The sequence below is a fragment of the Chiloscyllium plagiosum genome, chromosome 39 (assembly GCF_004010195.1).
Source record: "Chiloscyllium plagiosum isolate BGI_BamShark_2017 chromosome 39, ASM401019v2, whole genome shotgun sequence".
NCBI lineage: Eukaryota > Metazoa > Chordata > Chondrichthyes > Orectolobiformes > Hemiscylliidae > Chiloscyllium > Chiloscyllium plagiosum.
Window position 1 is genome coordinate 19,615,511 of NC_057748.1, and position 12,936 is coordinate 19,628,446.

A 12,936-nucleotide genomic window follows, 5' to 3' on the forward strand; every position below is an offset into this window, starting at 1 on the left:
CACCAGCATGCATTGGGCTGAATGGCCAGTTTTTGTGCCACATATTCAATTAGCTTGTAACCTTCCCTCTCCACATAACTCAGTAACATGACCAACTCTGGTTGGCTGTAATCCTGGCTACTTCATCACATAACCCTCTCACTTCCAATCACTCTGCCTCATTAAATGGCGTCCTCTTCCCGTCTACACTATTTTTATGTATAAGTTAAAGTGTTAAAAGAAAATGAATGGAACATGAGATCTATCTTTCAAGTGCTCTTGTGATTTTTCTGTTGGGATTGGGGACGATGTGGACGCTCATAGCAGTCTTGTGAAGATTAATGTTTACTTTCTGGAAACTCCAGGGCCACTCTGGAGAGCTTGTGACCCAAGTACCACACCGAGCAGTGCTAAGATCCCACAACTTTATTGAGACAAGAATCTTCATGTGTTTCTCATATGAGAACAAACCTTGTTCGTTTCTGAGGCCACTCGAGAGCATTTAGTGAAAAGCTTTGACTCATCTTTTTGTGAGTAAAACTTTGTATCCATCTAAAAGCAAAAGCAGAAGCAGTAGACTGTGGTTAATGAACGTTGCGGCCAATTAGAAATTATCCATTGTATTCAATTTATAGAACAGTAGTTACTGAATAATAATGAGAATATATAACAATAAGAATTACTCACCTCAGATTGCAACACAAATAAAAAGATTTGACATTCTCACACCCCAAAGATTTTACAGCCAACGAACGTACAAATTAGGAACCAAAGTAGGCCATTCAGACCCTCAGGCTTCCTCAAGTTATTTTATAAGACTAAGGCTGATCTGATTGCAAACTCAAAACTGCACTCCTGCTTTCCTCGAGTGTAGCATAAATATGAGCATGCACTGATTGGACTGACCAGCCTGTTTCTGTGCTAGATATTCTATGTAACTGAGCCTGTCGCCTTCTCTCTCCACATAGCTCACTAACACTGAGGGAGGCCAATCTGGACACTTCATCACATAGAGTCATAGTGATGTACAGCATGATATCCCAACCTAATCTAGTCGCATTTGCCAGCACTTGGCCCATATCCCTCTAAATCCTTCCTATTCATATATCCAGATGCCGTTTAAATGGTTGCAATTGCACCAGCCTCCACCTCTTCTTCTAGCAGGTTATTCTATACATGCACCACTCTGTGTGAAAAAGACCACATGACCCTCTTCACGTTTAATCATTCTACTTCATTAAGTGGCTCCCTCTTCATGTCTCCAAAACTTTCATCCCCTTGGTTCCAAAGACTCACTACCCTCAGAGAAAATATTCTGAATGGGTGACCCCTGATTTATAATCAGTGACCCCCTAGTTCTAGATACTCCCATAAGAGAAAACATCTTCTCCATTGGATGTAGGTTTGCTCACTGAGCTGGAATGTTCATTTTCAAATGTCACCATACTAGGTAACATCTTCAGTGAGCCACCAGACAAAGCACTGCTGGTGTTTCCTGCTTTCTACTTATATGTTTGGGTTTCCTTGGGTTGGTGATGCCATTTCCTGCAGTGACGTCATTTTCTATGGTGATATCATTTCCTGTTCTTTTTCTCAGGTAGTGGTAAATGGGATCCAAGTCAATGTGTTTGTTGATAGAATTCCGGTTGGAATGCCATGCTTCTCGGAATTCTCGTGCATGTTTCTGTTTGGCTTGTCCTAGAATGGGTGTGTTGTCCTTCCTTATCTGTATGTAAGGATACTAGTGAAAGAGGATCATGTCGTTTTGTGGCTAGTTGATGTCCATGTATCCTGGTGGCTAGTTTACTGCCTGTTTATCCATTGTAGTGTTTGTTACAATTCTTGCACAGTATTTTGTAAATGACATTAGTTTTGCTTGTTGTCTGTATAAGGTCTTTCAAGTTCATTAGCTGCTGTTTTAGTGTCTTGGTGGGTTTGTGGGCTACCATGATGCCAAGGGGCCTGAGTAGTCTGGCAGTCATTTCTGAAATGGCCTTGATGTAGGGGAGAGTGGCTAGGGTTTCTGGACGTGTTTTGTCTGCTTGTTTGGGTTTGTTACTAAGAAATCAGCGGACTGTGTTCATTGGGTACCCATTCTTTTTGAATACACTGTATAGGTCATTTTCCTCTGCTCTGCATAGTTCCTCTGTGCTGCAGTGTGTGGTGGCTCATTGAAATAATGTTCTGATGCAGATTCATTTGTAGATGTTGGGATTATTGCTTCTGTAGTTCAATATTTGGTCCGTATGTGTTGTTTTCCTGCAGAGGTTTTCTACAATAGAAAGCAGGAAACACCAGCAGTGATTCATCCAGAGGCCCACTGAAGATGTTCCCGAGTAGGGTGACGAAACGTCTGAAAATGAACCTTCAAGCTCAGTGAGCAAACCTCCATCCAGAACCTCAACCTGAGCTACAAATCATCTCAAAACTTGCTAATCCTCTCCACATCTACCATGGCAAACCTCTCAGATAGGAAAAAAAATAAATCCACTTCTTTCAGCTAAATTAAACAATGTTTGCAGAAAAATACTCAATTTTAAAGAAACATAAACAATAAATACCTTATCATATTGATGGGATAAGTATCGACTTTTCTCTTTATTTTCCAGTGTTTTTGAAGAGATTTGTTTATTTAGGCCTCTATCAGTCTGAAAATAAGGGTACAACTTCAGTAATTTAAAAACTAAGCTCATTCACAGATACCTGTTCCAAATTAACCCCAGCTCTTTTGGTTCTTCCCCTACTTTTTCATCTGTGTCAACCTTGTCCTATCCTGGTCTCAATGCTTTTGTCTGCGTCCATGTCTCACAATATATTCAGGCTCATACATCAATGGATGGGAGCCATGCAAATTGGGCTAATTTTGCTTAATTCAAATACAGCAACACCTAAACATCACTGAAGCAGGGCATCATTTTTACCATATAAGGTTACTCTTTGGTTGACCTAACCCGGATTTTGTTGAAGCTCCTCGATGCTGCCTGAATTGCTGTGCTCTTCCAGCACCATTGATCCAAAATCTGGTTTCCAGCATCTGCAGTCATTGTTTTTACCTTTTATTTAGTAATCAATGCAGAACTTGAACATTTCCAAAATGAGATACATGTTATTGAAACTTTTCATCTAGCACTCATCAGGACAAGCACAATAATGCCAAATTTCAAACAATCACAGCAATTTATATCACAGGAGAAAAGGGAGCTGATTGTTTGGTGAGGTGAGTGTACGTGGCTGAGGCATTGCCATGGAGAAAGCAAAGGGGAACTATAGCTCTCGGGTAATTCAAAGAAGTTGTGACGGTTTCAACATAAAAACAGCAACTCCTTATGCGCATTGTAAAGTTTCTGATTCAGGCACACATGTGGGTTGATTTGTAAACCCGGTGGCACAGCAAAGGTTCGCAAAGCTGGTCCAGTCGGTTCTGATATAACGCAACAATTCCGTTCTTGTGGGATCTCGCATTTTAAGAAAAACAAATAGCCATGCCATTTAAGCTAATGGGGCAGGAATTGTGTTATATCCAATACAGGTAAGGAAATTTCACGTTCTGTAAATAACGTCTAAATTGTTTAATCACGTTAAAGCCAATTTGTGTTGAAGAAACACGCGCTATAGCAGAACCAACTGTACCTGGCAGAATAGGACTGTCTTATGGGAGGTAACAGGCAGAGTAAATTGGCCTTTACTCTTTGGAGAATGAAAGGCTATCTCAATGAGACAAACAAGATTTTGATGGGGCTTGAGATGTTGAGAGCTTGTTTTCCATTAGTTGAGGAATCTAAAACACAGGGACATAGTCTCATGATAAGGGGCTGATTGTTTAAAAATGAGATGAAAATAAACTACATCACCAAGAGTTGTGTGCCTTTGGAATTCTCTACCCCAAGTAGTCAGGGGCATGCTCCATCACTGAACATGATTAAAGCTGGGACAGACAGATTTTTGGTCCATTGTGGAAATAACAGATATGGAAAGTGGGCTGGATAGTGAAATTGAAGTTTAAAATCAGCCATGAATTGAATATTGAATGGTGCAACAAACTCGCCAGACCAAATGGTCTACTCCTGCTCCTACGTCTTCTGTTCCTTTGTGGATGGGAGTAAGTTCTATAAAACTCGCCTTATCCTGCTTCTAGGTAATACAGTTAAGGAGGGCATTTCACATTCTGTAAATAACTGTCTAAATTCTTCAAGCATGTTAAAGCCAATTCATGTTGAAGAAACACGCATTATAGCAGAATTGACTGTACTTGGCAGAATGGGACCATCCTATGGGAGATAAAAGGCAAAGTAAATTGGCCTTTACTCTGGAGAATGAAAGGCTATCTCAAAGAGACAAACAAGATCTGGATGTAGATTTGCTCACTGAGCTGGAAGGTTCGTTTTCAGACGTTTCGTCACCATAATAGGCAACATCTACAGTGAGCCTCCGAATGAAGCACCAGTGGTTTAGACCACTTTCTATTTATATGTTTGACTTTCGTCGGGTTGGTGATGTCATTTCCTGCGTTGACATCATTTCTTCTGGTGATGTCATTTCCTGTTCTTTTCCTCGGGGGGTGGTAAATGGGATCAAGTCAATGTGTTTGTTGATAGAGTTCCGGTTGGAATGCCATGCTTCTAGGAATTCTTATGCGTGTCTCTGTCTGGCATGTCCTAGGATGGATGTGTTGTCCCAATTTGAACTGGTGTCCTTCCTCATCCGTATGTAAGGATACTAGTGAGAGTGGGTCATATCGTTTTGTGGCTAGTTGACATTCATGTATCCTGGTGGATAGTTTACTGCCTGTTTATCCAATGTAGTATTACCTTCTTGCACGGTGTATTGTAAATAACATTAATTTTGCTTGTTTCAGATTTTCCTCTGCTCTGCATAGTTCCTCTGTATGGCAGTTTGTGTCGGCTCGTTCTGATGCAGCTCTGTTTGTGGATGTTGGGATGATTGGTTTTGTAGTTCAGTATTTGGTCCATATGTGTTGTTTTCCTGTAGATGCTGGTTTGAAGTTCCCCATTGGCTGTTTGCTGTACTGTGACATCTAGGAATGGCAGTTTGTTGTTGTTCACCTCCTCTTTAGTGAATTTTATGCCAGTAAGGATATTATTGATGGTCTTGAAGGTTTCTTCTAATTTGTTTTCTTTAGTGATGACAAAGGTGTCATCCATGTAGCTGACCCAAATTTTGGGCTGGATGGTTGGCAGAGCTGTTTGTTCGAGTCTCTACATTACTGCCTCTGTTAAGAACCCTGATATCAGCAATCCTATGGGTGTGCGCTGGTTTGTATATAGGTTTTGCTAATGAAGGTGAAGTGTGTGGTAAGGCATAGGTCCATTAGCTTAACGATACTTTCCTTGCTGATGAAGTTGGTGTCGTTTGGTGCATGTGTCTTTGGTTCTTCTAATAGCGTAGTCAGTGTTTCCTTGGCCAGGTTGATGTTGATCAATGTGAACAGGGCTGTTACGTCAAAGGAGGCCATTATTTCATCCTTTTCTACCTTGGTGTCTTTGATGGTCTTCAGGAATTCTTGGGTGGAGTGGATGGAGTGGTGTGAGTCTTCGACTAAATGTTTTAGTCTTTGGCGTAGCTCCTTGGCCAATGTGCAAGTTGCTGTTTGAGGTACTGAGACTATAGGTCTGAGGGGGGCTCCTGGTTTGTGAATTTTGGGTAATCCGTAGAAGTGTGGTGTGTTGGGTCTGTCTGGTTGCATTTTTTGAAAGTCGGTCTTATTTATTTCTTTAGATTTCTTACATTTTTTGAGTAGGGCTGTGATTCGGTTCTCTAGGTGTGGGGTCAGATCTATCGCCACTTGTTGGTAAGTGTTGGTATCTGCAAGTAGTGCATTTGCTTTCTCAATGTAGTCTCTTTGATTTAAGATGACTGTCAAGCGTCCTTTGTCTGCAGGTAGGAAAACAATGTTTTTATCTTTTTTTTAGCCTTTCCAGTGCTTTCCTTTCTTGTGTACTACGAGCGTGTTTCCTTCCTTTTTCCAGATTAATGCTGGTGCGACTGACTGTCTGAACATTTGCTGGGTTTCTTCTGTGAGTCGGTTGTCTTTCAGTGTTGTTTCTAATGCTGCTAAGAAAGCTTTCTTATCCACATCCAGGAGTTGTAATTTAACCCTCTTATTAAGACGGCTTTTTCAGTGTCTGTTAAGGGTCGGTCAGGTAGGTTTTTTATCCATGCTTCTGTGTTGTCAGTGTTCTTATTTTGTGTAAGTTCGTCTAGTTTTTTCTGTAGGTCTAATTTTTTCATTTTCGGTGTGATGAAACATCTGAAAACAAACCTTCCAGCTCAGTGAGCAAACCTACATCCAAAACCTCAACCTGAACTACAAATCTTCTCAAAACTCACTAAGACAAACAAGATTTTGGGCAAATCAATGTCGAGACAATATTGGTCTTTGAGACATCAAATGTGTAGGAATGAAGATAAATCCTTGAAATTCAAGCTAAGCCATCCTCTTACATCGGAGTCATGGTGAGATACGTGGATTTACAGACTTCATCTGGATGAGGTTGGTCAACAGATTCAAAACATCTAACTATATGACACCTTATCCCCCACCTCTTTTGAAACCATCCTCAAAACCAACCCTTTTGACTACAGCTAATGATCTTCTTGCATGCCTATTTCTTAAATATCGTCTGATTTTGTGTGAAGCACCATGGGATGTTATACTTCATTAAGAATGCTATATAAATGATATTTACTGGTGTTACACACTGAATCCAGTTTTAAAGTAGATCCCCTGTTATTCATGTGCCATCTTCCTTCTCCAGACTTTACTGAATGGCCTAATGCATACCCTGGGCATTATACATCTGTAGAACATGGGACACAAACCTTCTTACACAAAGTGGTTGAGGGTGTCCCTGGAGTGTCAGAGACTGAGAGTTGACCTTGTAGAGGCTTATAAAAAAAAAGAGGGGTATGGATGGGGTGAATAACCAAGGTCTTTTCCAACTTTCAGCAAGTTGGAAAAAGATTTCTCGATTGGTCTGAAAGGGAATATTGTCAACAATGACACTTCCTTGTCTCTCTGACCTCCGACCTTCTCCCAAATTAACTGTTTTTAGGCATTTTTTGACCCCACCGAATGAGGTGAGATAGAAGTCCTTACAGACCATCTGTGGCTCCTACCTCAACAGATTTCACTTGCCATCGCAGCAAAACTCATTAGAATTAGTGGGAGTATAATAATGCTTTTAATGAAACATTCATGAGTGATGTCTGCTTCCTATCTGCAGTTTACATGTTCTGACCTACTGGCCCTCTGAGAGAAAGCATTTTTCACATCTTTGTTTTAAACTGAAGATGCCTATTTTTAAACCATGTTGTCCATGTAAGCACAGGGTTCAGACATAGGATTACTGAATATTTTTTTAAGGTGGAAATTGACATTCATTGCTACCAGTTTGGGTTCAGTTCATTCAGCTCCTGACGGAATACTGCACAATTGCCTTGATGAGGACAGCTTCAAGATCGGAGTACAATCAGATCCTGATTGGACAGACTGATGAGCCGAGTGACAAATTGAGTTAATTTTAGATCAATGTGAGGTGTTGACTTTTGGAAAGGCAAATCAGGGCAGCACTTACACACTTAATGGTAAGGTCCTGGGGAATGTTGCTGAACAAAGAAACCAGGTTCATAGTTCCTTGAAAGTGGAGAAGCAGATAGATAGGAAAGTGAAGAAGGCGTTTGATATGCTTGCCTTTATTGATCAGTGCACTGAGTACAGGAGTTGGGACATCATGTTACAGCTGTACAGAACATTGGTTAGACCACTTTTGGAATACTACATTCAATTCTGGTCTCCCTGTTATAGGAATGATGTTGTGAAACTTAAAAGGGTTCAGAAAAGATTTGCAAGAATGTTGCCAGAGATGAAGGGTTTGAGCTATAGGGAGAGGCTGAATAGGCTGCGGTTATTTTCCCTGGAGTGTCAGAGACTGAGGGGTGACCTTATAGAGGTTTATAAAATATGGAGGGGCGTGGACAGGGTGAATAGCCAAGGTCTTTTCCCCAGGATAGGGAGTCCAAAACTAGAGGGCATAGGTTTAAGGCAAGAGGGGTAAGATTTAAAAGGGGCCTAAGGGGTAACTTTTCACACAGAGTTTGGTGCATGTATGGAATGAGTTGCAAGACGAAGTGGGGGAATCTGGCACAATTACAACATTTAAAAGGCATCTGGATGGGTATGTGAATAGGTAGAGTTCAGAGGGATATGAACCAAATGCTGGCAGAAAAGACTAGATTAATTTAGGATAACTGGTCGGCATGGGTGAGTTGGACCACGGGTATGTTTCCATGCTGTACAGCTCTATGACTGTAAAATAACACTCGAGAAACTCCACATCATCTAGTGGGTGGTGGGGATCTAGAACTCACTGTCTCAAGGGGCAATAGAGACAGAAATCATGACAAACACAAAGTGCTTAGATATGCAATCGCAGTCTTCTGAACTGTATGACTACAGATCTAGAGTTGGAAAATGGGATGATGCCTAATCAGCTGGTACAGTCACAATGGACTGGCTGGCCTCTTTCTGCGCTGTAAAATTCTATGATTCTATGAACATCCATGCAACAGACTTTGTTTTACAAAAGATGCTTTTAATTTTTATTCCAAATCATCACTTTTACCAGGAGAAAGTGAGGACTGCAGATCAGAGTCGAGAACATGGTGCTGGAAAAGCACAGCAGGTCAAGCAGCATCCAAGGAATAGGAGAATCAATGTTTCAGGCATAAGCCCTTCATCAGGAATGAGGCTTGTGTGCTGGGGAGGCTGAGAGATAAATGGGAGGGAGGTGGGCTGGGGGAGGAGGTAGCTGAGAAAGCGATAGGTAGATGAAGGTGAGGGAGAAGATGCTAGGTCAGAGAAGAGGGTGGAACGGATAGATGGGAAAGGTGATTGACAGGTCAGGACGGGGGTGCCGAGTTAGATGCTTGGGATTGGGATAAGGTGGGGGGAGGGGAAATGAGGAAACTGGTGAAATCCACATTGATCCTGTGTGGTTGCAGGGTCCCAAAGCAGAATATGAGGCATTATTCCTCCAGGGTGGTTAGGGTTTGGCAATGAAGGAGGCCCAGGACCTGCATGTCCTTGACTGCGTGGCAGGGGGAGTTGAAGTGTTCAGCCATGGAGCAGTGGGGTTGGTTGGTGCGGGTGTCCCAGAGATGTTCTCTGAAACGATCTGTAAGTAGGCATCCTGTCTCCCCGATGTAGAGAAGACCACATCGGGTTCAAGAGATGCAGTAAATGACATTGGTAGAGGTACAGATAAATTTCTGAGATGTGGAAGGATCCCTTGAGGCCCTGGACGGAGGTGAGGGGAGTGGTGTGGGCATAGGTTTTGCACTTCCTGCGGTGGCAGGGGTATGTGCCAGGAGTAGGTTATGGGCAGGTGGGGGCGTGGACCACGTTGTCCCAACCAGTACCCATCCTCCGACACCTTCATCTGCCTGGCTGAACTGGTGTTCACCCTTAATAACTTCACCTTCCAACCCTCCCATTTCCACCAAACCAAAGGGGTATCAATGGGCACCCACACAGGGCCCAGTTATGCCTGCCTCTTTGTCGGATATGTGGAACAGTTACATTGGCACCACCCCCCCACCTGTTCCTCCGCTACATCCATAAATGTATTGGTGCCGCCTTGAGCTCCCACAAGGAGGTTGAATAGTTCATCCACTTCACAAACCTCAAATTCACCTGGACCATCTCAGACACCTCCCTCCCCTTCCTGCACATCTCCATCTCCATCACCAGCAACCAACTAACCACAGACATCTACTACAAGCCCACTGACTCCCACAGCTACCTAGATTACACCTCCTCCCACCCTACCTCCTATAAATACACCATCCTTTATTCCCAACTCCTCTGCCTCCATTGCATCTGTTCTCAGGATGACCAGTTCCACCTTGGAAAATCCCAGATGGTCTCCTTCTTCCACGATTGCAACATCCCTTCCCATGTGATCAACAATGCCCTCCAGTGCACCTCCTCCACTTCCCGCACCACTGCCCTTGAACCCCACCCCTTCCAATGCGTCAAGGACAGAACCTCCCTAGTCCTCACCTGCCACCCCACCAACCTCCACATACATCACATCATCCTCTGCCACTTCTGCCACCTACAAACAGATCCCACCACCAGAGACATTTTTCCTACCCCACTCCTATCAGCATTTCAGAGAGACCATTCCCTCCATGACTTCCTCATCAGGTCCACGCCCCCCACTGGCACACACCCTACTCTCAGCACATGCCCCTGCCACCACAGGAAGTGCAAAACCTGTGCCCACGCCACTCCCCTCACCTCTGTCCAAGGCCCCAAAGGATCCTTCCACATCTAACAGAAATTTACCTGTACTTCCACCAATGTCATCTACTGTATCCATTGCACCAGAGTGGTCTCTTCTACATCGGGGAGACAATACGCCTACTCGTGGATTGTTTCAGAGAACATCCCTGGGACATCCGCACCAACCAACCCCACCACCCCGCGGCTGAACACTTCAACTCCCCCTCCTACTCCGTCAAGAACATGCAGGTCCTGGGCCTCCTCCATCACCACCCGACACTTGGAGAAAGAACACCTCATATTCTGCCTTGGGACCCTGCAACCTCACAGGATCAATGTGGATTTCAACAGTTTCCTCAACTCTCCTATCCCCACATTATCCCATCCCAAGCCTCCAAGCTTGGCACCGCCTTCCTGAGCAGTCCATCAACTTTTCCATCTATCCGCTCCACCCTCCTCTCCGACCTATCACCATATCCCTCACCTCCATCTACCTAATGCTTGCTCAGCTACCTTCCGCCCCCAACACCACCCCACTCCTATTTTCTCCTAGCCCCCCGGCACACAAGCCTCATTCCTGATGAAGGGTTTATGCCCGAAACGTTGATTCTCCTGCTCCTCAGATGCTGCCTGACGTCACTTTTACCACCCAATACCTACTTTGAATTCCCAGTCAGTTGTTTGCCTTTAAAATCTTATGCTGGCATGATAACTGTTAATAACCATCTTCGGACATCTTTGTCATCCTTTCAAAAACATTGAAGGCACGTACTTGAAGAAGGAACTTCCTCGGGGCCGCCCCTACTCCCATCTCAGCTTCACCAGGTGCCTTAAAATTTAATCCAACATTCTGCAGAGATTGACAGCTGCATCTTGCAATGTGGCCTCACAGCTAAGTGCCCAAACAGGATGCAAGAAGGAGTAAGCTTAAGATTTTACTGGAGTGTGAAGAAGATTTTGCTGGAGTGCTGCGGGTTCGAAGCAGCGGACGTGTACTGCCTGTAGGATTTCCCTGGGACAGGCTATTTTGATGTGACCTTCACCATTTACTAGCGGCGTACCGCAAGGGTTGGTGTTGGGCCCACTGCTGTTCGTCATTTTTATAAATGACCTGGGTGAGGGCTTAGAAGGGTGGGTTAGTAAATTTGCGGACGACAGTTTAATGTGGACAAGTGTGAGGTGATACACTTTGGTCAGAGTAATCGGAATGCAAAGTACTGGGCTAATGGTAGGATTTTTGGGGTTGCAGATGAGCAAAGCGATCTCGGGTGTCCATGTACACAGATCCCTGAAAGTTACCAACCAGGTTGACAGGGTTGTTAAGAAGGCATACAGTGTTTTGGCCTTTATTAATAGAGGGATTGAGTTCCGGAACCAGGTGGTTATGCTGCAGCTGTACAAAGCTCTGGTACGGCCACACTTGGAGTATTGTGTACAGTTCTGGTCACCGTATTATAAGAAGGATGTGGAAGCTTTGGAAAGGGTGCAGAGGTGATTTACTAGGATGTTGCCTGGTATGGAGGGAAGGTCTTATGAGGAAAGACTGAGGGCCTTGAGGCTGTTCTCGTTAGAGAGAAGAAGGTTGAGAGGTGACTTAATAGAGACATGTAAGATAATCAGAGGGTTAGATAGAGTGGACAGGGAGAGCCTTTTTCCAAGTATGGGGACGGCAAACACGAGGGGACACAACTTTAAAGTGAGGGGAGATAGGTATAAGACAGATGTCAGAGGTAGTTTCTTTACTCAGAGAGTAGTAAGGGTATGGAATGCTTTGCCTGCATCGGTAGTAGATTCGCCAACTTTAAGTCGTCATCGACAGGCAAATGGACGTACATGGAATAGTGTAGGTGGGATGGGCTTCAGATTAGTATGACAGGGCGGTGCAACATCGAGGGCCGAAAGGCTGTACTGCACTGTAATGTTCTATGTTCTATGTAAGCTGGAGAAAGACAGGATCGCGGCTGAGCTGAAGGGGATTCAGCCCAAACTGCAGCAAGCCGAAAGAAGGGGTTGTCCACAGACTGTGTCAGGACAGATTAACTGACTCCACAAATCTTATCCCAGTCCCAGCTGCCCTTTATAATTCGGTAGGCCTTATCCCAAGCTCACTGAGGTGAACTGTTCTCTTACTCAATCGAGGAATTTGAGTGTCACTGAGAAGGCTTGCATTTGTTACCAATCCCTAAATGACTTTCACAGACAAGGTAGTGGTGAGCTACATTCTTGAATTGATTCAGTTTTTGGAGTGTAGGGGCAGCCATGGTGCTGTTAGGGAGAGAGCTCTAGAGCAGGAATGGGGATACATTTCAAAGTCAGGATTGAGAGAGACTTGGACAGGAACTTGCAGTTGTTGGTGTTTCCATACATCTGCTTCCCCCGCCTGCAACACCCACACCCCCCAACCAGGTGGTAGAAGACGCAAGTCTGGAAGTTAAACAGAACTATCCCAGGTTTTCCCCCAACAGTATCTTGCAGATAGTACACACACTGCTACCCACTTTGCATTGTCACTGAGGGAGTGAATATTTAAGATGATGGATTAGGTCCCAATCAAGTGGGCTGCTCTGACCTGTAGGGTGTCAATGTTTTGAACTGCATGCATCCAGGCCAGTGGCTGGACTAGAGGCCAGGCCTCTAAGCTGCGCCCTGTA

General features: G+C 44.0%; 1 protein-coding gene across 9 annotated transcripts in view; it reads right to left on the reverse strand.

Annotated features, from left to right (window-relative positions):
• Positions 1-12,936, reverse strand: part of LOC122542310 (TRIO and F-actin-binding protein-like) — a 366,873-nt gene that overhangs the window by 267,704 nt on the left and 86,233 nt on the right. For 8 of the 9 annotated variants that reach the window (XM_043679926.1, XM_043679931.1, XM_043679929.1 and 5 more), the window contains exons 7-8: positions 2,541-2,627; positions 451-531 (exon numbers count right to left, since the gene is read on the reverse strand). In XM_043679926.1, the coding sequence (XP_043535861.1) occupies positions 451-531; positions 2,541-2,627 (168 nt within the window). The remainder of the gene's footprint in view (positions 1-450; positions 532-2,540; positions 2,628-12,936) is intronic. The other variant, XM_043679930.1, reaches the window with a different exon arrangement.